This window comes from Cryptomeria japonica, chromosome 1, assembly GCF_030272615.1.
Source record: "Cryptomeria japonica chromosome 1, Sugi_1.0, whole genome shotgun sequence".
NCBI lineage: Eukaryota > Viridiplantae > Streptophyta > Pinopsida > Cupressales > Cupressaceae > Cryptomeria > Cryptomeria japonica.
This window is the reverse complement of record NC_081405.1, coordinates 631,029,871-631,056,846: the sequence shown is the minus strand read 5'-3', so window position 1 is coordinate 631,056,846 and position 26,976 is coordinate 631,029,871. Positions and strand designations below refer to the sequence as shown.

Below are 26,976 nucleotides of genomic sequence, written 5' to 3'. Positions count from 1 at the left end.
CATGTGAAATGTATTTAGTAAGAGCGCTATTCGTAATTTTGTACTTCAAACATGTTCGTTTGTATCTTGATCACTGTTACTTTTTCTGCTGAATTTTCTTGTCCCTTTATGGATCCACACCTTTTTCAAGCTGTCTTCTTATTAGTTGAATAAGATTTTGTCCTATGGTTCTCATTTCTCCTTTAACATACTATACTCTCATTTTATTTTTAAAAAACATGAAACATGGTTATGAAATTGGAGTGAAAGTTGAAAATTGTCTATTTAAGACGGAAGAAATCCTCGAAAACTGGACATAGTGTACGTTTTCTGTAATGAGTTACATGATAAGTTTTGTGATTTCACACTAATCAATTTGTTCAATATTTGCTTCATCTTTCTGTTATTTCACACAGTAGACAAGTGTTGTATAGATTCTCCTTCAAGTTTTGATGTCTAGATGTTCTTTTATATTCTGACATTTATTCTATGGTCTTGAAATAAGTGAACAAATCTTCTTAAATTCACCAATCAAGCACAAATAAACATAAGCATGAACTAAGGGATAATAATAGCTAGTAAAGCAAGGAAACACGTGAGGCCCATTTTATGAAATTTGAAATTAAGATAGGTCTAGGGATCAGGATTGTGAATCTCGAAATCAATGACAAATGAGATTGAGATAAGAAATGTTATGAGGCCAATTGGTATATAGTTATAATACTTGTAAACTAATTATTGCATTTAAGACACCCTAATACAAGCATAAAGAAAAAGACATATAATTTTTAACTTTACACTGATTAACAAAAAAAAAACTAATTTAAATTGATATATATAAAACTTTATAAACAAATATTCTTTAGAATACTACATGATTTTAAATTTATACATCAGCTGATTACTAGATTGATAATCTTTCCTGCTTGAAAGCAATATCTCATCTTCAAACCTTCACATCTTATCAGCCTTAAGCAGAGTTACAACTTCTAATAGTACACATTCAAATTTTTTACAAAGCTATCAAACCACAGAACTAGATATTCCTTTTCCCATGCTCTGGCATATGACTATATTCATAGTCCAAATGCACAAAGGCACGTTGTATATGAGGAAGAGATTCTAACTTTTCCTGGAGTGATTCTCCAATTTGGTGAGCTTCTTGAAGGGGCATGTCTCTGGGTAGCACAATATCTACCTCCACAAAGTAAGTATAATAACCAAAAGTGTAAGCTCTCACAGTATCAATATACCTTATGTCCTTGTGGTGATTGAAGCACAGGCATGTAAGCTTCTGCAGATAATCAGGAGGAGCTGTTTTCCCAATCAATGAGTTTAAACTATCTAACACTATAATGGACCATGTCTTGACTATGTAGAGCCATAGCTGAAATCAGAAATACTATGATCAGCTTCATGTCATGAGGTTTTGTATCATAAGACTGAAGAAATAGAAAAGTGGATTGATTTGTTTACCAAGATTGCTGCAGCAGGGTCTACCCACCAAAACACTTTGTTGGCTAGAATAGCAGCAAGGAGGCCTATCACATTGATGATGATATCAGAAAGGTGGTCTTGAGCATATAACTTGAGAAGCTCATTTTTGAAAGAGTGGCAATAGATTGCAAGCAATGACTTCACAATGGTGATTGATAACATGAGGCCAACTACCCATTTTTGCTCATTCCCATCTAAAGAAAACCCATGTTCCTGCACAAAGTCAGGCATAAAAGATAAGTAGTATCAGTTGAAATGAAAAAGAATAGAAATGGTGTTGCAGATTTTATTGTCATTTTCTAATTTGTATAATTATATTCTCAAAAAATCTTTGTAAAATACACAATAGATATCAAAAGAGAAAGTAATCTTTCTCTAGTGCATCTATTTGTTCTGTTTCTTACTAAAAATAAAGATAAATGTGCAAATCAAATCTCCTAAAAATAAAATAAAAAATCTGCCTTCTAAACAATTAGTAAAATAATATTAATTTTAAAAAAAAAATCATTTAAACAGAAGTCTATTGTGAAAGGAAAGTTGCCATGTTTGATTGGATAAGAAAGAAAACAACAGTCTTGGCTTTTTGTTTTCTCATTTAAACAATAGTCTACAACAAAAGGAAAGTAGTCATTTCTGGTTAGACAAGGAAGAAAACATCAGCCTTATCCTTTAGTTTTTCTTTCACGGATAAGAATTTCTGATTGGATAAGCCATTGTAGAATATTAGTGTAATAATAGACTATAAACATACAGAATAATCATATGAAGCCAAGACATTCTTATGAACTATGAGCATCACCAACTTAAAATTAGTATCATTTAAATTTGATGTAATTAAAAGATATGATTAGAAACATCTAATTAAGCACATTAAATGGTTAAGGATGGCCAAGTTAGTAGGTTTGGTATAACTAGCAATCAATGTGTTTTTCTTCTCTCTTGGAGTCGTCTAGATTCTGCTAAAAGAAATCTTCATTTTGGTTGAAGATATAGTAAGATTTAACACAGTTAAATTATAATATTTATTATAAAATTTCTATATTCTTTTATCATCTTAAGAATATAGATTATATGTGGATTATCCAATTGCATTTGTATTTTTATTTTATTCTCCTATCATATGTTTCTTCATGTATATTTACATGCAAAACAAAGTTGGGAGAAAATATAAAGGTGAAAATTGCACCTTTTGCAGTATTTTGCATGGATGTACTAATTACATAGCCCTAACATATTAATTTAGTTTATTTGGCTCTCCCACTTGCTCTTGAGTTAGATTTAAACTAATTTTTTTATCTTACATTTACTTGAACTTTCTAAGATCTCATAACAAGAATTCCAGTGCGTTATTAAGATTGAAGTTAAACCTTGACCCATATCAAGGCACAACTGTAGCTTTGACTCATATCATCCAATTCCAAATTAATAATAATCTCAAGTTGAATCAATTTCAAATATTCCTTATCAAACCTCGAGCCAAAAATATCAAATTGTGTGCCTAGGAAAATTCTATAAAAGGAAACCACTCCTAGATCATTTGGAACATTAATTAATCATCCAATATCACTCACTAAAATAATTTATCATGCACTAAAATACTTAGAATTGCACAAGTCCCTATCATAGCTATTTTTAGATCAACATTTTGTTTGCATTGACTGGATTACATTAGGAGGTCCTTGCACTAGGTTATTCTAGCATTCATTATAGTTTTCCCGCTGTACCTAGATTTTATCAAAAAAATCCTTGAGATTTTCTTGAATTTAAGTATGTGAGAGTCTCCAATCTTTTAAAAATTTGTGTGTTGTATTAAAATTTTCCATGACTTTCCTCTTAAAGCTAACAAAATTGTTTTAAATCAAATTGAAGAAAATTAAAAGGGTTTGTATTCCTCATTACAACTTTAATACTTAATTATTATTTATTTTGTTCATACATTGTGTCTAAAATTTTATTCAATGTATATTAGAAATCACTCATAACTTTCAAATTATATATTAGTTTTCAAATCCAAAAATTGTTAAATATAGAACTGTTAAATTTTAGTAGTACTTGTTTGAAATATCGAATTTGTTTAAAGTAATTTAATTTAAAAAAAAAGAAATTAGAATATATAAACTACATTAAATTTCTACAAATTTTATTACTACCTTTAAAAAATTAAATAGATTAATCCTTTAATTTGTTATGTGAAATTACTTAAGAGTTCTCACATTTTCCTCTACACACTATTAATCTCGTCAAGGTGCTTCTCAATATCACCTAAGTTTTGTAGATTTACAAATATACACAATATTCTATTTTTAAACTATGATTAATTATTCTATTTTAAAATTAATTATTCTTTTCATACTATGATTAATAAGTACTTTTTAAACTATTTTGATATTATATTATATTCTTAAATTATACAATTATTTAATACAATTAAGAAGTATTAAATGTTATCAAATTGTAAATGAAAAACTTAATAAAAATAAGGAAGTAATTAAATTTATATTTAAATTTTATATAAGGCAATAAGTTCAAATCATTACCTTTGCCAAAAGTTCTTGAAAAGATCTTAATAATATTTGTAAGCTTAATGTTGTCACAAGTGAAGCAAACACCACACCTACCTGCATAAAAAATAGTGTTTCTAATTTTAATACATAACATCAACATTTCAAGTTTCATTTAAATCTATAAATAAGAAATATAATATTAAATGGAGTTAAAAAATCATAAATTATCCAAAATATATTTTCATGTATGTAACTCCTTAAATTTATGTACATTTAGAAATGCGAGAAATCTTGTTTCTCTTGAGTAAATGAACATATTATTTTGCATGTTTAATTAGTTATCATAGCTTATTTTGGGTTACAACAAAGTCAAATCCTTGTTTGGGTCAAATTTCCTCAATTACAGATCTTGCTATGCTAGAATTTTTTGACTCGCCTCTTCCTTAGGCATTGTAATCTTTGTTGACAAGTCAAGTTCCTTTTGGCTAAACCCCAAAATAGGATTTGTGTTGAAGTTGAGCTCTCTAAGGATCTTAGGGAGACAATTGATATTTAGATTGTTGAAATGAGGCATGGTTAATGTGTCATTTATCAAAACTTACCTTATACTTGGTATTGTTGCCAACTCTTTGAGCATAAGATTCAACAATACCCTTTGGTCTCTTCTTGCACCAAGGTCACTACTCAACTAAATATTGAAACTCCACCTCGTACAAAAAAGAGGTTGGATGGTCTATTTTGGTCTATCAAAAAGCCAATAAAAATGGTGATGATGGTGTTCCATCTAATACCTCTACTAGCTCTAGTGGTTAATCCCTTAAATTCAACCTATATATTTTGAAAGCCTTAAACCATAAGGAAGTATGTTGTTTCCTCTCATGGAAAACATTTGGTGAGATGAATACAATGAAATTCACTCATACGCCACTAACAATATTGATCTTATCTTCTCATGAAGTCATCACTACCTGTTGCACTTCCCCACTCCCAATAGTTTAGTGAATATCTCATAGAAGAAGGAGAATATTTTGTAAAGAACAAATTTCTATCTCACCTTTCATTTGGATAGTTTTCATTTAGAGTATGATTTTTTTGTAGGACAACTATTTAGCTTTGCATAAAGATAGTGAGGATATGACCCTCATCAATTGCTCATAAACCTTTTGTCCTTGAATGTTTGAGGTCCAATGAAACTCCCACAAAATTGTTTTGTGAATGTTAAAACTTGACAAATATTTTAAGGCCTAGATATTCTCTATTTGCAAGAGGTTTAATTATTTTTAGCTTTTTCTCTTTGTTGTATGTCATGCTATTTGGTTTTCTATTCATTTTTGTGTAGAAATCATGAATTAGGTTGAGGTGGTTTCACCACCTTTCTCTAACTTATTTGGTATCAACAGTTAGTTAACTAAGGATGTGACCCCACTAATTATGCATTATAGGTGCTTTTCAACATTAATAGCAATTCCTTTGGTGTTATTAATTTTTATGCCTCAAACAATGTAGTTGAGTATCTACCCTCTAAATATGGATGGTAGATTCAATTCTTACTACCACTTTGGTATTGTGTAGAATTTTTATATGATTGGATTGACCTATGATAAACGTGGGGCCTTGCCTATGTAATTGTTATTTTGATAGAGAGAGATTTGGTACTACATGCATAATAAATTGGAGCTTTTTAGTCCCAAACTTGGCTATTTTTATGACCATACAACATGGTCCATTCGAATTAACCTCAAAGTGAGGCTTTATAGGATCCTCAAGCAATGGGATCCTTAAGCAACTTGTTTGTGTCATGTTGTCAATTTAATATCTCTCTTTCTTTGCTATATATTTTCATTTCCATTTGAGCCATTGTTACATGTTGTCCTTTCATACCATTATTTGGTATAATTTTGCATTTAATGACAACTTGCCAAAACCTAATGTCATGAAGAATTATTTTTTCTAAACATGTCCTTTCTTTCTCACAAAGTCATGTTAGCCCATCTTCAATATGTTTATAACCTAGAGCCACAAATAATACATGAGATAGGTGTTGGCAAGAGACACTGTTCCGGTGAAGATTGATGCATGAGAAATGTTTAGGAGTTGTCGTTGATGGCAACTCTATTCAGATATCATATTCGGTATATGTAACTTTGATTTACTGGAAGATGTATTATCATTTGGCATAAGTCTGGAAAGTGGAATACAATATCTAGTAGATTATGAGTATAGTCTGTAGATCTTGACTTTGGTTGCACTGATAGAGGTAGATGATTCAAGGTTCAAGGCAACTTATTTTGTGATCTCAGTATCCGGTGTTGATTCGTGAGCAAGATTGAAGGTCTGGTATCCAGTAATTCATGTAGAACAAATCTATTTTGATGTAACATGTGGTGCAGAACCTTTGTGTTGTTTTTCAGTGATTTGTTTTGTGTTCAAGGAGATTGGCCTGACATATGTGAAGCTTGTAATCATCTTGTTTAGGTCTGCATATGGATTTGTGGACGGATTGGGCCGACTTGTTGATACACATTTCATGTTGCGTGTTATGTGGTCTTTGGAAGCTGACATAAGCATTGATCTATTTTGGCGGTGCAGATATACAAGACCAATTTGGCTAAGCATTTTGCATGATGATATGAGTGTGAGAAGTCTGTATGAGTGAATGTGCGAAGTTTGGTGAATTTGATTGAAGGTTTAGTGCTCTGGTATATGACAAAGCAGTAGAACAGAGCAGGAAGATAGAACAGTTGCAGAAGGCTAATTGAGCTTAATCAGAACCGCTATTTGGCATTAGTAGATGCTATTCTTCACTTCAGACACTATTGTAATCATTTGTAATCAATTGTAGGACAGTGAGTCCTCCGAGTTGTATCCCTCTTTTGTATTTGAGCAGTGAGCTCTAGGCAGTGTGCTTGAATGCAAGTGCATTCCCCTTTTTGTAATATTATCATACTCCTAATCAAAGTATAATAATATTGTGGGTTAACATCCCACCATGGTTTTTCTCTTTCTAGGTTTCCATGTAAAAAATGTGGTGTTATGGTTGATTGGTTTATGTTTATGCACTTTACTTTCATTCTTATGCATCTGGTGGTTTAAGAATCAATTTAATAATTTTTTTAATTGCAGAACACTGATTCAACCCCCTTCTCAGTGTTCATTGATTCCAACAATTGGTATCAAAGCCTAGTTCCTGGGAAGGAGCCTAACAGCTTGAGGAAGATCCGAAAGATTGAATCAATGGACTTCGGTTTGCAGAAGAAACTTACTGTGGCACTTGAAGATCTTGATGCAGCTATGAAAGAGAAGTAGCTTGAGGAGAAGTCTGGAAGCAACTGAAAATTTCATTGAATCTCTGAAAGAACAAGTGAACATATCCAGAGAGAAGAGAAAGGAACTGATGAATAAACTCAAGGAGAAAGAAGAACAAAGCATTGGCAATCAAGCCCTACAAGACAAGACAAAAGAATGTGAGAAGCTTGCTAGAGAAAATGTAGTCCTGAAGAATGAGATGCAATCCATTGTGATGAAGCTGACAAAGGAGATTGAAGACAAGAAGAAGAATGAGGAAAATCTGACTCAATCATTGAAGGATAGATATGATGAATGTTGCAGGTTGAACTATGAGAATGATCGATTGAAACTTGAATTGGTGCAATCCAAGAATGATGGGCAAGAACTTGAAAGGTAGATCATAATCCTGAGAGATGACCTCTCCATTGCTAATGAGTACAAAGAAAAATTCAAAGCTATCTCAGCCCAGTTAGATGAGATGCTGGAAAGTCAGAGAAGTGGAAAAGACATGCAAGGACTTGGATATGAGAAAGGAGAATCCTCCAATTCTAGACAAATCAATTATCAGAAGAACAAGAGACCTCTGGTAAGACAACCTACTACTTATAAATTTAATGGTAACTGTTTTATTTGCAATAAATTCAGTCATATGGCAAAACAATGCAATAATAGGATGATGAATAATGATCCTACCTTTACCGGTCAATGTTTCAAATGCAACAACTTTGGTCATAAGTCAAACATATGTAGAGAAATGATGAATAATTTCCAAAATAAGAGATGCTATGCTTGTGGAATGTTTGGACACATTTATAACCAATGCAGGATATAACAAAATCATATGAACTTCAGGCCTATGCAAGGAAATGCTGTTTGCTATTGTAGCGTCCTAAAATTGCGACACTTGCAATTTCGACTGCATTTGGGTCTTCATGATGGCGATGCAACACGGAACCTGAATGGAGACCCCGAAACCTGTTTATAACACCAAAAACTGCATTTCTCAGCACCCTGGCCTGATCCTCCTTGCACCTCGCTGTCCCTGGAGGTGGGACCATGGCGCCCAGCGCCCTGGTCCCTGGCCCTATTTTGGGCCCGGTCTCCTATGGGGCTTCGGGTCTTTATGTTTGCAATTTGGAAAATAGTACTTCCTGGTCGGCCCAAGGTCGGAAAAATCAGTCTTTTAACCCTAATTGACAAGTATATAAACTACATTTCCTCTCCCATTTGGAGGAAAAAAGGACATATGTGTACAAGACGTGGAAACTCTATTCAAACATTCAAGCATTCAAGCATTCAAGCATTCCTTCAAGCAATTGAGCATTCTAAGTCTCCATTCAAGGCTAAGTGTTGCATTCAAGACAAGGATTCAACCATTGAAGAGGAGATCACATATCACATACAACATACAACATACAACAACATCTACACCTTCGCATGTAAGAATACAAACATTCTTACAACAAGGTACTAGTACTTGTTTTACATTACAATCATTTACATTTACAACAATTTCTCATTTCTTGGTTAATTCCAAAACCAGGGTTTGACCTAAAGGCAAACCCTTCATCCCTAACCCCCCAATCGTCCTCTCTTTTCTGTGTGTAGGTTGCAGGTACGCGGCTGTAATTGAAGATCTGGAATCCTTGTGCAGAGACGAACAGATCCCCCTTCGTTTCGCGGATTTTTCGGAGGACCGTGTGCACGTCGGGCGCCATCGTCCTGTCAACTTTCGCTCAAATTTGCAGAACAGCACTGTCTCGACATTTTACTGCTAATTCCAGGTCCGCAGCTTCATATCATATTCCTATCTATGTTTTTAAGCGAATCTTTCCTACTTTACATGCATTTCTAGTTCAATCTTTCTATCTACATTTCTTTACAAAAGAGGGTATGCTTGCTATCACAACCCTTGAAACTCATATAGAATCCAATCTTGCATTGCGTGGGATTGGATCTTGTGGGTTTCAACCCCTCTTTTGAATGTAAAGTCTCCCCTAAGTGAAAACCATCAACCCTAGTGACTCTCCCTTCTCTCTCCTTGGAGTTGGGGAGGGGAGAACGACTGGGGTTCGATTTTTCCGCTTTACATTTTGGTGAACCCGACGTGAACATCCTCATTCTGATTATTCATGGTTAGATCTGAAAATTTTGCCTTCCTAAATTTCCATGTTTGATCTTTTGCAAATTTTAGAGGTTGATTGCATAAAAAACCCTAAAATTTTCTTTTTAGTAATTAAACTTGTGGAATGTTTAATTGTTAATGCTTGTTTCAGATCTACCCTTCTATTGCAAATTGTCAATTCATATTTGTGCTTTAATTTTGAAAATTAAGTGGTTAAATGTCAAAACCCTAATTTTTAAAACCTTCTTGATTCAACCTTTGATTGATAATTTCACTAATCAAAACACCTCCAAATCGGCTGTAACTTTGGATTCCGCAATAAAATCACATTATCTTTCATCCTTGAAAATTTGGAAAAAAGTTGCGAGGACCGTGTGCACCCCGAGTGCCATCGTCCCCGACATTTTTTCCGAAATTTTGGGAGCTAGATCTTACTGTATTTTTCTGCTAAAATCCAGAATTTTGGCTGATTTTATCAATTTTAACACCTGCAAAATTAAAGTCAAAGTTGGTCTAGCGATTGCTTGGATTGAGGATTCTAATCATTCAAAAACCGTTGAAATTAAAATTCCTATCAAAATTGTGTTTCTTACAGTCCTAAATCTGAAAAGTGTGTTAGCATTCATTCGAAATTTCAGTGCTTTATTCAAATTTTTACAATTTGTGACTTTTGAAATTAAGTGTTTAATTGCAACAACCTTGATTTCCACTTTCAAAATCGAATTTTGCATGAAATCGAGTCAACTTTTAAATTTCGAAACTTGCATTGCTTTCAGCATTCCCTCTAAAATCATAAAATTCAAAATTTCAGTTTCCCTCTCTTTTTCAAAATTCAAATTTTGCATTTTTCAACAATCTTGGTAGGGTTCAATTTTGAGATTGCAACTTTAATTTGGCCTATCTACAGATCGTAAAATCACTCAATTTTTTCAGATTGGCTTTAAAATCATCATAACTTTCATCCCTGAAAATTTCGAAAAAAGTTGCGAGGACCGTGTGCACTCCGTTCGCCACGGTCCCGGACATTTTTTCTGAAATTTCGGGAGATTGTCCTGATTGTATTTAACAGCTTAAATCTAGGAGATTGGCTGGTTTTATTGAAATTTGCTACCTCTAAAATTCAAAATCTTCTCTCTTTCTTTAGTGCATGAGTTTTACAACAATAAGCCCTACTTACACTATTCCCGTTAGACGAAGCCTTAGAATTAAGTCTTTCCAAGGTGTAATTACCGAGGAGATGGAACCTAATTTGAATGGCCTTTTTAACGAGGACATGGGTAATTCCTCTAATCCTCTTAATGATGAAGAAGCTCTCCATGAGGTTTCTGTAGAACAACTTTCAAAATTGGATAACCAATTTGATGATTTTCGACAATGGATGTCTCAAGAATACCCTGATAGTCAAGCTCTTTCATTAATTGAGGGTCTAAAACGTATGGTTCAAAGTGATAAGAATGGAATTGATATTTTGCGTGGTATTGCACACATTGTGGATTCGAATGTGATGCCTATGAAAAGTTGTGCCGAAACCTTAGGTTATACACAACCTCCTACTCAAGTTAATCATTCTACTCCTTTGATGACTCCTATTGCTAGCATACCTACCTTTACATCAAACATAATGACTACTTCTATACAAGACATTCCTCCTATGATCACTAGTCATGGGGGCAATCCCTCTCCTTCAATCAACCCGCTTCCTTCATTCAATCTGACTTCTTCATTCATTCCTTCAATAAGTGTTCCTATTATATCACCACAAATGAACGTGACGCAAGGGGGCAATTCGTTTTCCATTCCTCCTTGTAGTGTTCCTCCTGTCCAATCATCTCCTATGACTAACTATCATAGTGTCCCACCACCTTACTCTCTACCTTCTTTCAATAACATAACACCTCCATCACAATCTAACACGTCTAATATGAACTCTTCGACTGAAGCGACCATTAACAATCTTGCACAAACTGTCTCTTCTTTACAGCAACAAATTGCCTCTATGAATCAATCTAAGTTTAGTGTGCCCACATTTGATGTTGCGAGCCCACTTTCTCCTGACATTGTTCGAGCTATCCCCCCTAAACATGTTGAAATTCCGCATTTGGAGCTCTATAATGGTAAGGGTGATCCTCTAACACATGTTAAGACCTTTCAAACGATATGTACTGATTTTGCTTATGACCAAAGGTTGCTTGCAAAACTGTTTACTAGAACATTAAGAGACAAAGCCCTACAATGGTATTGCTCGTTGCCTTCCTATTCTATTTCTTCTTTCGAACAACTTGCAAATGCTTTCATTCAACAATTTCAAAACAATATAAGTCCTAAAGTTACTTTGATTGATTTAATGCATTGTAAACAAGGTGTTAAAGAAAAAGTGACTGATTTCATTGGTAGATATAAGCATTTGTATGCTCAAATTTCCTTTCCAGTGCCTGACAATGATATTCAAAGAATCTTTATTTCTAATTTACAAAAAGATATTAGAGAAAAACTCATGTTTTTTGAGTTTACTTCTTTCCAACAGTTGTGCGCAACTCTTCACCATTATCAACTGACTGTGAGCCAAATGGAACAAGCAAATCCTATGGCTCCGGGTGATAAGGGTGATAGTAGTCAATAACCATTTGGGAAGTTTAAACCGAACAGAGAGTCCATTAAATTCAATGAAAACATCATCAACAACAATGTGAATGCGGCATCAGGTGTGCCTCCTATTTCTAAGTTTTTCAAGAAAGAAAGAAAGTTTACTCCTTTGAATGAATCATTGCATAGTATTATGAATAAGTTATTGGAACAAAATGTGCTTACTCTTCCTCCTATAAGGCAAATAGATCCTGCAAAGATTAATTCGCCCTATTTTGATAACAAATCTTTTTGTCAATTCCATCGTCATCTTGGGCATGATACTGAAAAATGTTTTGCTTTGAAGGGTAAAATTCAAGATTTGATTGATAATAATACTATCTCTGTTTCTGGTGTGAATGATAAAGGCAATACATCTGTAGCTCCTCCTAACCAAAATCTTCAGATTTTTACTGATCCATTGCCTTCTCATACCTCTAATGCGATTGATACTACTAATTCCTCTGTCTCACCTGATGATCTTGTGTCTATGACTCCGAATGTGATTAACTTTGTAGAGCAGCAGAAAATCCCTAAAGAGCCTTCCATCACCTTTGATTCTAGTGAAACTATCAGGGCACCTGATGGTCCTTTATATATAGTTGCAAAAGTCAAGAATACACCTTGCCGTGGAGTGCTTATTGATCCTTCTTGTATGGTTAATGTCATTACTGAAGAAGTTCTTTTTACTTTGCAATTGAATCAAGTGATTTATGATGAAACAAATGTGGTTGTGAAACTATTTGATGCATTTTCTTCTCCTGCAATTGGTTCTATTACATTACCTATTGAGGTCCATAACAAATCCCTTGATGTGGACTTTGCTATTATTCCATCATCTGAACAATTTCGTGTGAAGCTAGGCTATCCTTGGCTATCTTCCATGAAAGCTATTGCTTCTCCTATTCACAAGTGTCTGAAATTTCCCCATAATGGTGAAGTTGTTACTGTCAATCATAGTCTCTTTAAACCAGCTGAAAGAACTTCTAGTGTTCCTATTGATTACTTTTGGCCTAAACAATTTCAGTCTCTTCCTCCGCGAAGTGATCATCTTTTCAAATCTTATCAAAAGTGGAAAAAAGATATGATCCTATCTCTAAGTGAACCTAGAACACCCAAACTTGACATTCCTATCGTTCTTGAGAAGGAAATTCTTCCTTTGAAAGATAAAACTAATGTCTTTCCTCAAGAAGATTCCCAACCCATCCCTATGGATGTGACTATGCCTATGACTAATAAACTTCCTAAAAGTAGACCTATACCTCCTCGTCATGATGGACTTGGTCTCCTTCCTAAACCAAATATTCCTCCCTTATATGGAGCAGTTCCTCCTCCTTCCTCTTATGGAGAGAAGAGACCTTCCTCTTCTCCTATTATTCAACCTAAGAGACCACAACCTAAACACCCAAGTGCTAAGGATGAGAACATTCCTCCTCCTCAATCTCCTCAACTTCCTACTAAGACTAGACGAAATCATTCTGCACGTGAACGCCGATGAAAGTGTCGTCTTAGAGCTCAAGCAGTTGCTTCTCAAACCTTGCAATCCCCAAAAACACCTTCAACTAATATTATTCCATTTTCTCCTCAGCCGAAGATTGAGCCGAAATCTCCTAAACATAAGATGCATGATGGTCTTGATCCTGTGCGAGTTAAAGATCCTATTTTTATAAATCTTGATGATGATATAAATGTTATTCATGATGAAAATGTTATGCATGATGAAAATGTTATTCCTGTTCATTCTGATAGTGAATATGAATATGTTGATGTTGATAACCATTTATCTAACGAATTTTCTAAAGCACTTATCCTAGCTCCTAGACAAGAACAACGTGGCTCGGAACATGAACATAGCCCTTGTTTGGATCTTGTGATAGCTCCATCTGCTGTGTTGGATGTTCTTCCTCTAGCGTGTTTCCTGCCTTCCCGAAATATTGATCAGCAAGATCGAGGGGTAGATGACGTGCTAGACTAGTTTCATTAGCATAGCAGATTCTCTCCTCCTCTCTTTTGTTACTTCTTCTATGTGTTATTCTCATTCTTCTATTTGTTGTCCTTAGTGTTGTCTACTTGAGGACGATGCAAAACATTGAGATCTCTTTTGGTCTCTCTCATGTTGACTCAAAAGACACATGTGTTCCCTTCTTCTAGGTGACCTTCCTTGATTGGGGAATGAAGAACAATTATGCATACATACATATGATATACATGAATTATCATACAACATACTGACCCCGAGGAAAGCGAAGTCACCTTGTGCTTTGTGTTTTGTGTCTATTATCCTTGGGCTTATCTCACACTTGGGGGCTAAATCCTTGCGATAACGTGCTCCTTTCTCATTTCTTATATGTATCACTACCTTAAAGCAATCACCCTCGGTAAGGCGTGTGCGATCGCTTTAACGTAGGGGGGCATACATCTCATTCATATCTTTTCAAGATACTTGAAAATTTCTTGACAAATTTAGCTTTGCCTTGAAAATTTTTGATATCTTTCTTGCATGACTCATAGTGAGGGAACCTTACTACTGACAGTCATGGTTCTCTCTCGTGATCTTCCCTTTTACTTTGTCAATCGAAGTCGTAAGATCCTTAGTCCACTGGGGGCTTGGTGTATCTTGCCTCCTTGACGTGGTGAAAGTTTTTCAATGTTGTTTCCTTGTACTTTACCGGAAGTATGAGCGTACGCTTATACTCCCGCTAAAGTGGGGGCTAAATGTAGCGTCCTAAAATTGCGACACTTGCAATTTCGACTGCATTTGGGTCTTCACGATGGTGATGCAACACGGAACCTGAATGGAGACCTCGAAACCTGTTTATAACACCAAAAACTGCATTTCTCAGCACCCTGGCCTGATCCTCCTTGCACCCCGCTGTCCCTGGAGATGGGACCATGGCGCCCAGCGCCCTGGTCCTTCAGGACTAGGGTGCCCAGCGCCCTGGTCCCTGGCCCTATTTTGGGCCCGGTCTCCTATGGGGCTTCGGGTCTTTATGTTTGCAATTTGGAAAATAGTACTTCCTGGTCGGCCCAAGGTCGGAAAAATCAGTCTTTTAACCCTAATTGACAAGTATATAAACTACATTTCCTCTCCCATTTGGAGGAAAAAAGGACATATGTGTACAAGACGTGGAAACTCTATTCAAACATTCAAGCATTCAAGCATTCCTTCAAGCAATTGAGCATTCTAAGTCTCCATTCAAGGCTAAGTGTTGCATTCAAGACAAGGATTCAACCATTGAAGAGGAGATCACATATCACATACAACATACAACATACAACATACAACAACATCTACACCTTCGCATGTAAGAATACAAACATTCTTACAACAAGGTACTAGTACTTGTTTTACATTACAATCATTTACATTTACAACAATTTCTCATTTCTTGGTTAATTCCAAAACCGGGGTTTGACCTAAAGGCAAACCCCTCATCCCTAACCCCCCAATCGTCCTCTCTTTTCTGTGTGTGGGTTGCAGGTACGTGGCTGTAATTGAAGATCTGGAATCCTTGTGCAAAGACGAACAGATCCCCCTTCATTTCGTGGATTTTTCGGAGGACCATGTGCACGCCGGGCGCCATCGTCCTGTCAACTTTCGCTCAAATTTGCAGAACAACACCGTCTTGACATTTTACTGCTAATTCCAGGTCCGCAGCTTCATATCATATTCCTATCTCTGTTTTTAAGCGAATCTTTCCTACTTTACATGCATTTCTAGTTCAATCTTTCTATCTACATTTCTTTACAAAAGAGGGTATGCTTGCTATCACAACCCTTGAAACTCATATAGAATCCAATCTTGCATTGCGTGGGATTGGATCTTGTGGGTTTCAACCCCTCTTTTGAATGTAAAGTCTCCCCTAAGTGAAAACCATCAACCCTAGTGACTCTCCCTTCTCTCTCCTTGGAGTTGGGGAGGGGAGAACGATTGGGGTTCGATTTTTCCGCTTTACAGCTATGCATGCAACAAATCCAGTCACATTGCAAAATATTGTAGAAGCAAGAATGTGAGCAATAATTCTTTGATAGATAAGAACATATCAGATTAAAAGGGCAAAGCGAAGGTTTAAGAAGTTAGAGAGAAGCATAAGAAGATGTGGGTTAAGAAGAAAGATTCAAATGTTCAGAATGACTCCACAGCTGATTCTGGTGTTGGAACCTCATCCAATAACTAAGACATTTGGCCCTTAGGGGGAATGTTTTCATGCAGATTCTTAAAACCCCCTTTCACAGATCTATAACCGTTTGTGGAAGGTTGTAGATGCTTGAGATTAGTTGTGCAGTTGATATTAGGAAGACTACATGCCTATCTGAGAATTCAATGATGAATTCTTGAAGAAACAGGGTATCCAGAAAGCCTTTAGGGTTATGCATTTATTACAACTTAAACTTAGGTTTTCAGTGGATAAAAAAAGGGACTCTATTATTCATTATTCACATTGCGAATGAAGAGAAAGGCGAACGTGATTGAGAAGTGAAAATAGAGCTTGAAGCAATCCGACAATGATTCCTAGCATCCGGTTGAATTTGAAAAAGATATTTATCTATGTTCGAGCTATCTGTTTATAACCCTATTTTGAAATGACATAATAATTTGGTGTAGCAACTCCATTAGTAGTATAAATCATTGAAAGGGCAAGGCCAATGTTCAAGAAACATCCATTCAAATTAGTTGAAGATGATCTGAAAGGAGCATTTTCTTCTATGGCATATGATGTATTACACAACGAGGATATTAGGGCATACATTCATTGTAATATCGAAGAGCTTGGCAATGCAGACATGCTATCATTATACACTAAGCATATGATGGATGAGATGGGGAATCTAAAGCCCGAGTTCAAATCATTGCAAGACAAAGGTTTTATCCAATTTGTTCATTTTTCGGTTTTCGATGAACCCAAATGGATCAAGTATGTCTTGAGCCGAATTCATGATGAGTTTATATGGCTAGATAGACCTCACAAGATCATAAAGTAATCCATTCAAGCGATAACATGTTTAAATGCAATCGGTGAGATCCCCGGTCTGAGAAATGTCAAGTACACAACAGTGACAACGGTTACCGAATCCCAACATGATAGTTGGTCAATGACAATAAGTGATCATTGAACATGATGTGAGATTTTCTTCAATGGTGACATGATATAAGGTATACCAGTCCAGTAGACAAAATTTAGTATCCAGTACTACAATATATGCAACTTATCAGATACTGAAGGAGGATAAGAAATATGATATGTGTGGATTACTTCTTAGTGAGTTAATGAGCAATTTAAAGAAGATTAAGCAAGATAAGAAACATGTTTACAAGTTTGGTTCTTTGATTGTTTGTTTGGCACTTTAATTTTTGAATGAAATCCCCGATATAGGAAAAGTACAGTGGGATTATGATAAACCGGTGGCATTCCAAATTAAAGAAGGTTTGCAAGGATTGGGTGAATCTGCTTTGTCAGGTTACTTCAAATCATTTCAAGCTATGATGCAAATCAGAGAGAGGATCCCAAAAGACATTGTAAAAAAATATGAGGATTCTATCTATTTCATGGTAGACAAAGATTAATGTCATATGGATTCAACATAACCAAGAACTATTTGGATCATGCCCATGGGGTATGAAGTAGATGGAAACACACTTGATGCATATGCTCAACACCTATTGAGTAAATTGGTAGATGAGAAGGAAGAGAGGTTCGGTACTTACAAGGAGAAAGATATTGACCTACACAAGAAATTCACTAGACCTGCAAGAAAGAGGAAGGTCAGAAAAGAGGTTGAAGAGCTTGTAGAACAAATGGGAATAACAAAAGAAGCAGCTCAAAGGGCTAGGGAATAAAACATTCTGAAGGAGGAGGACATGGTAAAGCCTAAGAAGACAAAACCAGTCTCCACTCCTCCTAAGCAATCCAAGCCAAGGAAAACCCATTCTACACCTACCTTTGGTGCATAAAAATGTATCCCTCCACCCAAGCCACACGCCAAGTCAATCGATGGAGCTGAGAAGAGGAAAAAGGAGAAGCCACAAAAGGAATATGTTGCAGCCACTGCTGAAGATGTAGAGGCAGAGTCAGATGAAGTGGTGTGAGAGGTGAAGAAGACAACTACCTATGCGAGGATAGTGAAGAAGCCTCAATTTGGTGGAGCCCAGCTGACCAAGAAGCCTAGGATAGAAGCTTAGCCATTCAGTAGATCCAAAGCAAGCAAGAAGAAAAAGTTTGAATTAGATGAAGCTCTGAAATCTGGTAAAGTAGAAGGTACTTATGATGTTGTCCCCTTAATGACATTAAATGAAATAATTGATGAAGTGCTAAAGGAAGGTAATTTGAAGAATGTGCCTGTATATTATGAAAATTATGATGATAATGATTAGAGAGCTATAGAGGAAGCAGTTATAGAGTATATGATTGTTTATAGCAAAACCTTGATAGAATTATCATCTATGATTCCAAAGGGATTGTATGATATTTTGGATGCCAGGAGGCATACAACCATCTTAGAGGATGAAAGAATAAAAGAATATGTATTAGTGAATTTATCTTTTGTCATTTCTAAAGCTGAAGTTGAAAGATTGCTTAAGCTTGCAAATGATAGATTCAGAAGCAAAAAGAGAGTGAATAAGATCATGCTCGAGAAGATAGATGAAGTGGTTAAAGAGACCAAAGCAATTTTGAAAGAATTTTTGAAAGAACACAGATATGATGTAAATCCGACACATGGTCACACCCAACCAGAAGAGAAATCACAAGACACTTCCATTCCAGAAGTACATATAGAGGATCCTGATGTGCAAAAAGATCAAACAACTGAGAAAGTCATTCCAGCAGTGCATTCAAATGAACAAACCTTAGTTGTAGATGATAGTGATACTGCTAAGGTTGATGACTATGGTGAAGTTGAACAAGATCCTTTAGTGATAAGTGTTGACTTTGAAAAGGTAGCTGAGGAGATTGGAAAAGATGATGAAGAAAAGGGAGAAGTTGATGCGGAGAAGGATGAAGATGTTGTAAGAGATGCTAGTGTAGAGGTAGTAGAGAAGAAGAAAGGAGAAGAGAAGGATGACCAAGCTCCAGTGACAGTGGCAAGAGACACTATAGCTGATAAGGGTAAACATATTTTCATTGATTTAGATGATTTTTCTCAAGGGCCTATAGATCATAGTTCACTTTCTCTGGTTCAAGCATTGAAGCTTGCAGCTTGTGCACAAGCAAAGGCGAGTGAGGAATTACTCAAGTATCACTCCAAAGATAAAGAGATGATCTCCATGGCGACAAATGTGATAGTGAAAATTTTGTCATCATTTAAATCAAACACAACTGATACTCCCTTCGGTAAGCTTAGAAGCATGCTAAATGTAGTAGAATATCATTTTGTGTCTTAGGAAAAGGCAACAGATGCTAGAATCTTGACTCAATTTAATGCTATGAGAATGAGGATAATTTTGAAGATGATTGAGGGACATAGGGTAATCTTGACAACCGCTATGAAAAACATACAAGATGCATTAGATGAAGGTGGAAAAATATACAAGTCATGTCTAATTTTGCCCAAGTTCACTACTGACATTGACAAGAAAATAAAAGAGTGTGAAGGCCAGTTAGTTAGCATATCCCAATCATATGCACCTCAATCAGTCTCGAATAGCAATTTTGAAGCTCAAGTTATGGGTTTACTTGATAAGATTAAGAGCTTAAATCAGGAAAAGGACAAAATTTTGGGTAGAGTGGGAGAAGTGAGATGCCTTATCACTCCCTAAATAGATACACTGATCAACAGTTTGCAAGATGCAATGGATGCTTTGAATAAGACTGTTCCAACAGATCGAAGAGGAGAAAAGATGTACGCCTATCTTCTTAGTGGCATGATCAGTATTTTGGAGAATTTGAAGAAGGGTTGGGATGATCACTTGATGTCCCTAAAAACAATTTTTACAGATATTTTCAAGTTTTTGTAAGTAATTGTATATAAATTTTGGCGGATTCCTATTTTTGGCATTGATGTCAAAGGGGGAGAGAGAGTGAAGTAAAAAATGGTGCAAATGCTTAGGGAGATCTTGTTGAGTCTTGGAGATTTTTGAAGTTTTGAAGCTTTGCAACTTTGAGTGTATAGTGTCATTTTTCACAGTGTTGCCATCAATGCCAAAGGGGGAGAGAGTTGGCATGACACACTGTTCTGGTGAAGATTGATGCATGAGAAATGTTTAGGAGTTGCCATTGATGGCAACTTAGTTCAAATATCATATCCAGTACATGTAAATTTGATTTATCGAAAGATGTATTATCATTTGACATGTCTGGAAGGTGGAATACATTATCCGGTAGAGTATGAGTATAGTATGTAGATCTTGATTTTGGTTGTGTAAGTTTGGTTGTAGTGATAGAGGCAAATGATTTGAGGTTCAAGGCAACTTATTCCGTGATCCTGATATCCGGTGTTGATTCATGAGCAAGATTGAAGGTCTGATATCTGGTAATTCAGGTAGAACAGAGCTATTTTGATGTAACGTGTGGTGCAGAATCTTTGGATTATTTTCGATGATTGTTTTGTGTTCAAGGAGATTGGGTCGACATATGTGAAGATTTTTATCATCATGTTTAGGTTCGCATATGGATTTGTGAACAAATTCAGCTGACTTGTTGATACACGTTTCATGTTGTGTGTTATGCGATCTTTGGAAGCTAATATAGGAATTGATCTATTTTGGTGGTGTGGATATATAAGCGATTTGGTTGAGCATTTTGCATGGTGATATGAGTGTGATAAGTCTATATGAGTGAATGTGTGAATTTTGGTGAATATGATTGAAGGTTTTAGTGCTTTGGTATATGATAGGGCAGGAAGACAAAACAGTTGTAGAAGGCTAATTGAGCTTAACTGAAACTACTATTTGGCATTAGTAGATGCTATTCTTCAGTTTAGACACTATTGTAATCATTTGTAATCAATTGTAGGACAGTGAGTCCTTCGGGTTGTAGCCCTCTTTTGTATTTGAGTAGTGAGCTCTAGGCAGTGTGCTTGAATGCAAGTACATTCCCCTTTTTGTAATATTATCATACTCCTGATCGAAGTATAACAATATTATGGGTTCAAGTACCACCGTGGTTTTTTCCTTTCTGGGTTTCCACGTAATTATGGTATGATGGTTGATTGGTTTATGTTTTTGCACTTTACTTTCATTCTTATGCATCTGATGGTTTAAGAATCAGTTTAATAAATTTGCTAATTGCAGAACACTAATTTTCACCCCCTCTTAGTGTTCATTGATTCCAACAATAGGTTGGATAGATTGAGGAATTATGTTATCAAATGCATTTCCCACTTCTTGAACATTTATGGGAACTATCTTGCAAATTTCCAATTTAGTATTCATACAATGTCACCACCATAGAGCTCTGCCAAGCCATTCTACTTCAAAATTTTAGCCCTTTGATAAAAAACATAGCTATGTGTTATCAATATTTATCACAAGAAATATGTAGTTTATGTCCATGCTACCCATGGGTCCCAAATAAAAAATCTACTTCATTGGCTTAAGATTAGTAACCAAGTCTCTAAGGAATTCTTCTAGGTTCCTTGAGCTTATCACATATCTCAAGCCATCAAGAAAATTGAGGATTGTTAGGCTTATTGACATTTTATAAGATTTTGTCCAACATCATGAATAGGTTTTTACAACCCAACATCACACTCCTTCCTAGGACATTACTCTACAACAATACCTCGATGTGGTCCATTATTAGGTTTTCACATCTCAACACATTCTTTATAATTATGTTCTCACAAAGTAAGGCGAGATGTCATATTATTTTTTCCATGTCGGGTGACAAAATTATTGGCTTAGATAAATTCTCCTATGAGTTTTATAGAGCATTTGGAATAGTGCGAAGATAGATTTTTTGAAACCTTTTAATGAAAATTCTCCAAGTAACATAACTAATAAAGGTACTATCAAATTCATACCTAAATCTTGTGACTCAAAAGACATCTATAAAATGTAGCATATCACCCTATTTAAGGTCTCTTACAAGATCATTGTCAAACCCTATGCTATCTAGTTGAGGCCTCTTCTTCCCCAACTAGGTTTTCTAGAACAATCTGAATTCATCATGTCTTATTAAATTATTGACAAAATTATTGCTATCTACGGTAGAATAGAATAAAAAAGTCATACTCCTGACAACCTATAATGTTTCTCAAAATTATTTTTGTAAAGGCATATAATTATATTGAAAGACCTTTCATTCTTATTATGCTTCAAGCATTGGGTCTTGAGCCCCATTTTGTGGACTCAATTAAGATACTTTTCATTGATGTCTCTACTTCTATTACCATTAATTACCAACAATTCAACCCCTTTGGGTTATTTTAGTATTTTTAGGCCTCTCCTACTATTTTGTGGCAAGCTATCATTTTCAAAATTGAAAATAAGTTGTGTTACTAGATTACAAAACTTATCTTTGATTGACAAGTTACAAGTGAGCTCTAAAATGCTAGTCACTGCTCATTTATATTATTCTTCTTATTGGGTTCCTTTTAAGGCCTCATAATATAAGATTAAGATGTTGCTCAAAGATTTTCTATGGGCCTCTTTTACAATGATTAGAGGATTCTATCATGTGGTTTGTAATTTTGATTGTCTCCGTCATGATGTTGGGGTTTCGGGCTTACTCTCAATTTGTTGTCAAGGCATTGCCCTTTGTGAATGGATCATCAAGACCTTAGAAGGTGAGAATGCTTGGAAAATTCTCATACAAAATTGTATTCTTTTGGAGTTTCATCTAGGAATCTATCTTGGAAAGACCTTGGGATTCATACTCTCCTCATTATGAAGGAACCCATTAAAATCCAAGGTATATTTATTATCAAGAGAATTTGGAAGACTTGGGAGTCCATCAAACTTTAACCTCTCTAAATGGGTAATGATTTCCATAATGGACTTTCTATTAAGCAGTAGTCTATTTGGTGGTCTCTAATTCTACCATTTTAGATCGTCCTCCAATTAAAGCCTTTTGGGTTCATGCTTTGATGTTTTATAAATGAGGATTTAAAATGATGCTAGATTTTTTCAACAAAGCTGCCAAGAATTTATTTTCTTCCATCTTTTCAATTAGGGACATGCGACCTATTGGGTTGTCATTAACGTCATTTCTTCCCACATGGTTCACACAATTTGAATAAGAAGTCTTAAGCCCTAGTGGTTAGATTGAAAATGACATGTTGATACACTTTTTGTCGATTGCAAACCCCACAAGGAATATTTATAGCTTATGTCTCATCTTGGACCTATTGTGGCTCGACTAAATTATCATTGGAATCTCTAGTCCTCTATGGGCACTTGGCATCACAAATTTCAAATTATTTGTTGATAATTCTTGAGCCCAAGCTAGCTCTTTGCATGGTGCATTATTTATCAAGGTATATACTTAGTTCCCCTCTGTCTCATTTGGGAATTCTTAATCCTCTTGTCCATTTTGTAGGCAACTAGAGACTCTCAAGCATTTTTTTTGGTTCTGCACCAAAGTCAAGGAGGCATTGTCTTAGATTCATCACTCTTTCAAGTCTTTTAGGCCTAATACATTTTCATGGCATATCATTCTTTTAGGCAATTAACCCTATCTCCTTTTTAAATTTTCTCAAACTTGACATACTTTCAACATGGACATTCTTTTAGCATTTGAAAATATAATTTTTTACACTTACGAAATTTTCCTTCTAATTTTCATGTATTAAAGCTATGATTGTTCTAATATGCTTATGTAGATTCAAATGAAAGCTAATAATACTTGAATTTACTAATTTGTAGGTGCTCTTAGATCATTGGGGTAATGCCACTTGCACTATTGCCAAAGTATTGTCACCTTCTACTACACATCAAGTTCACTCCCCTGCTCATGAGTGCAAACGTGGCCCACTATAAGGGATTATGACTCAATCTCATGGCTTTTGATCTACAAGAACCAAAGATCCTATTGTCGATGATTGGTCTTGGTCTTTTCAGTCTCGTTCCATCTCTTCTCATGGGTGTGGTGCCTTTAGCTGGCTAGATTCTAGTAAGTTTCCTCTTCTAAATTTGATTATTTCCCCTTTTTCGTGGTCAACATCCTTCCTACATTTGAAGATAAAGAGAAAGAAGATGCTTTCACTAGTTGGGAATCAATTGATGGTGGTTCCATTCCCACTGATGTTTGGGGTAAACTAGATGATTTTGAACCCTATCTTGATGTTGTTGCTCTTATTGCTTAACGAATTCATTGTTTTCTAATGCATTAGGTTGATCTCATCTAAAATTTTCTTATTTTGAACTTGGCCCCACATAAACTTTGAAGGTGCGACTTCTACCACTCCCTTTTTTTCATATAATTAGTAAAACATAATTAAATGAATGAAAATATAACTAAGTCATATAACTAATGAACGATAGCCTAAAAATTGACCCTAAAAATTGAATAACTTATGGTTATACCCATAGTTGTCTGTATAAATTTCTCTTTCTATTTACGATTGTTCTTCATCATTGGGTTTTCTTACAATAATAAATAAGACAGTTTTCTTTCCGAAATTACACATCTCAACAGCTAGTGTAACTTATTAAAAACAAAATAAGTGAAAGAGAAGACTTACCAATGGTTGCATCCTTTGTTTCCCAATTGGATAGATGTAGGGATCAGATCTCTTCAATGAAATTGCAGTGAACCAGAGAATCCACTCACACAACACATTCAAACCAGAGTCCATTGTGGAAGCAATTATAGCCAAAGACCCACTTCTTACTGATGCATATATTTTCCCAATACAAAGCAGAATGTTGGCCAAGTTACAGATCCAAACTGCAATCATCACTCGTCTTTTATCACCCTCTCCATCCACTCCCTGCAACTGCCATAGATTCATCTTCCATAATTCAATGGAATATACATGAAATTAATTTGGTAAAGCATAAAAGCACAGTAACCCTGTTAATGATTCATCCCTGATTATATTTTTGATAATAAAAGCAGCAGTATCAGGGTGCTGCCCATTAACAAAAAGCCCAGAGGTAATTAGACAGGTCAATAGACCATAAACAGCTTACTAACAGAATAAGCACAACAGAACAACATAGAACACAAAAGAGACAGTGACATCAAATCATAAGCAATAGAAAAGTTTTATAGAATCATCTTTGATTATGTTAATGGAATATACAGAACATCAAATCATAAGCAGTGAAAGAAGTATTATACCTGTGAATCCACCCCTAGCAAGGCATCATCTTCTACATAAGTACCCATTTCTTCAAATCCTTGAGTCATCTTCCCTTGTTGCTGATAGTATGAAGCTATTGCTTTTGTAAAACAGATGCTAACCATTTGAGATCTGTATCCTCTGCACATGAGTATATTGATAAGAACAATAAAATGATCTAGCAGCTCAAAATCAACATGCATAAGCAAAAAGTTAGACTGGAATTCCCAAAGGAAAATGGAAAAAAAAAACAGAGCAATTCTTCTGTGTTTTTGAAGATAACAGTTAAAGAAAAGATTAGTGTTCTCACCTCAATGACGACCTATCACTTTTTTATTCTTGATAATGGATCATTGTGTGATCAGAAATGTCGATGTAAAATATATACTTTCTTATTTCTGATGATAGATCACCGTTTGATAAGAAACTACAATGAAAATATATACAATTGAAATTAGAAATCATCGAAAAAGTTACCTTCAATCTCATGCAGACTTAACTATATTGATAAGAACAACATCATGATCTAGCAGCTGAAGATCAACATGTATAAGCAAAAAAAAAATGAAATTTTTTTAAACACAGCAATACTTCTGTGTTTTTGAAATTAGAAATCATCTTGTATGATAGAAAAAGTTCCCTTCAATCTCATGCAGACTTAGCTATATTGATAAGAACAACATCATGATCTAGCAGCTGAAGATCAACATGTATAAGCAAAAAAAAAAGAAAATTTATTAAACACAGCAATTCTTGTGTGTTTTTGAAATTAGAAATCATCTTGTATGATAGAAAAAGTTCCCTTCAATCTCATGCAGACTTAACTGTATTGATAAGAACAACATCATGATCTAGCAGCTGAAGATCAACATGTATAAGAAAAAAAAATGAAAATTTATTAAACATAGCAATTCTTCTGTGTTTTTGAAGATAAAAGTTAAGAAAAGATAAGTGTTCTCACCTCAATAACCTATCATTTTCATATTTTTGATAATGGATCACTGTGTGATCAGAAACATCGATGAAAAATATATTTATTTCTGATGATAGATCATTGTTTGATCAGAAATGTCACTAAAAAAACATACACAATTGAATTCACTTTCTTATTTCTGATGATAGATTACTGTTTGATCAGAAACATCAATGAAAAACATACATAATTGAATTCGCTTTCCTATATTTCTAATGATAGATCACTGTGTAATCAAAAACATCAATGAAAAACATACACAATTGAAATTGAATTTAGAAACCATCTTTATGATTGATAAAAGTATCTTCAATCTCACAGACTTTAACAGTGGGTAATTTAAAACACTATAAGATTAAAGGGAAAGGAATACAATAAATATTTTTAATGTCACTGTACTATATGCTACCAAAAGCATTAAACCAAATAAGAATCCTGTTACTAATTTATAGGATGGCATCTATGCTCCTGCACTATGAACTATTATGTAATTCATAATGCAATGGAACTATTCTAAAGAAAGCTAACGAAGAATAAATATATTTCTTTAGAATAATTTAATCCTTTATCATTAAAACTAAATGTAAAGTCCATTGAATAATTTTGGTTGTGTCATTATTCTGTCAATCTGCAATATGCTTTGAGAACCTATCCCATCTATATTTATAATTACTAAAATTCCTCTTTAGGAAAGAGCCAAGCTTACATCATAGTTTATAAGGAAAGGGAATAATTTAGAAAAGCCAATGGCTCCTTTTGTTTTC

At 34.9% G+C, this 26,976-nt stretch overlaps 1 protein-coding gene across 3 annotated transcripts; it reads right to left on the bottom strand.

Annotated features, from left to right (window-relative positions):
- Positions 1–831: 831 nt before the first annotated feature.
- On the bottom strand, positions 832–26,607 carry LOC131042427 (metal tolerance protein 11). Of its 3 annotated transcripts, none has more exons than XM_057975694.1 (7): positions 26,472–26,607; positions 25,550–25,666; positions 25,239–25,380; positions 24,637–24,891; positions 4,014–4,094; positions 1,456–1,689; positions 832–1,366 (listed from the first exon to the last, which is right to left on the bottom strand). In XM_057975694.1, exons 3-7 carry the CDS (start codon positions 25,362–25,364, stop codon positions 1,016–1,018), a joined length of 1,047 nt encoding a protein of 348 aa, XP_057831677.1. In that variant the 5' UTR covers positions 25,365–25,380; positions 25,550–25,666; positions 26,472–26,607; the 3' UTR covers positions 832–1,015. The 3 variants fall into 3 exon arrangements, with proteins under 3 accessions (XP_057831677.1, XP_057831678.1, XP_057831675.1); XM_057975695.1 differs by lacking the exon at positions 26,472–26,607 and adding an exon at positions 26,201–26,454 and having other exon boundaries at positions 24,637–24,885; XM_057975692.1 differs by lacking the exon at positions 26,472–26,607 and adding an exon at positions 26,201–26,452.
- Positions 26,608–26,976: the final 369 nt, after the last annotated feature.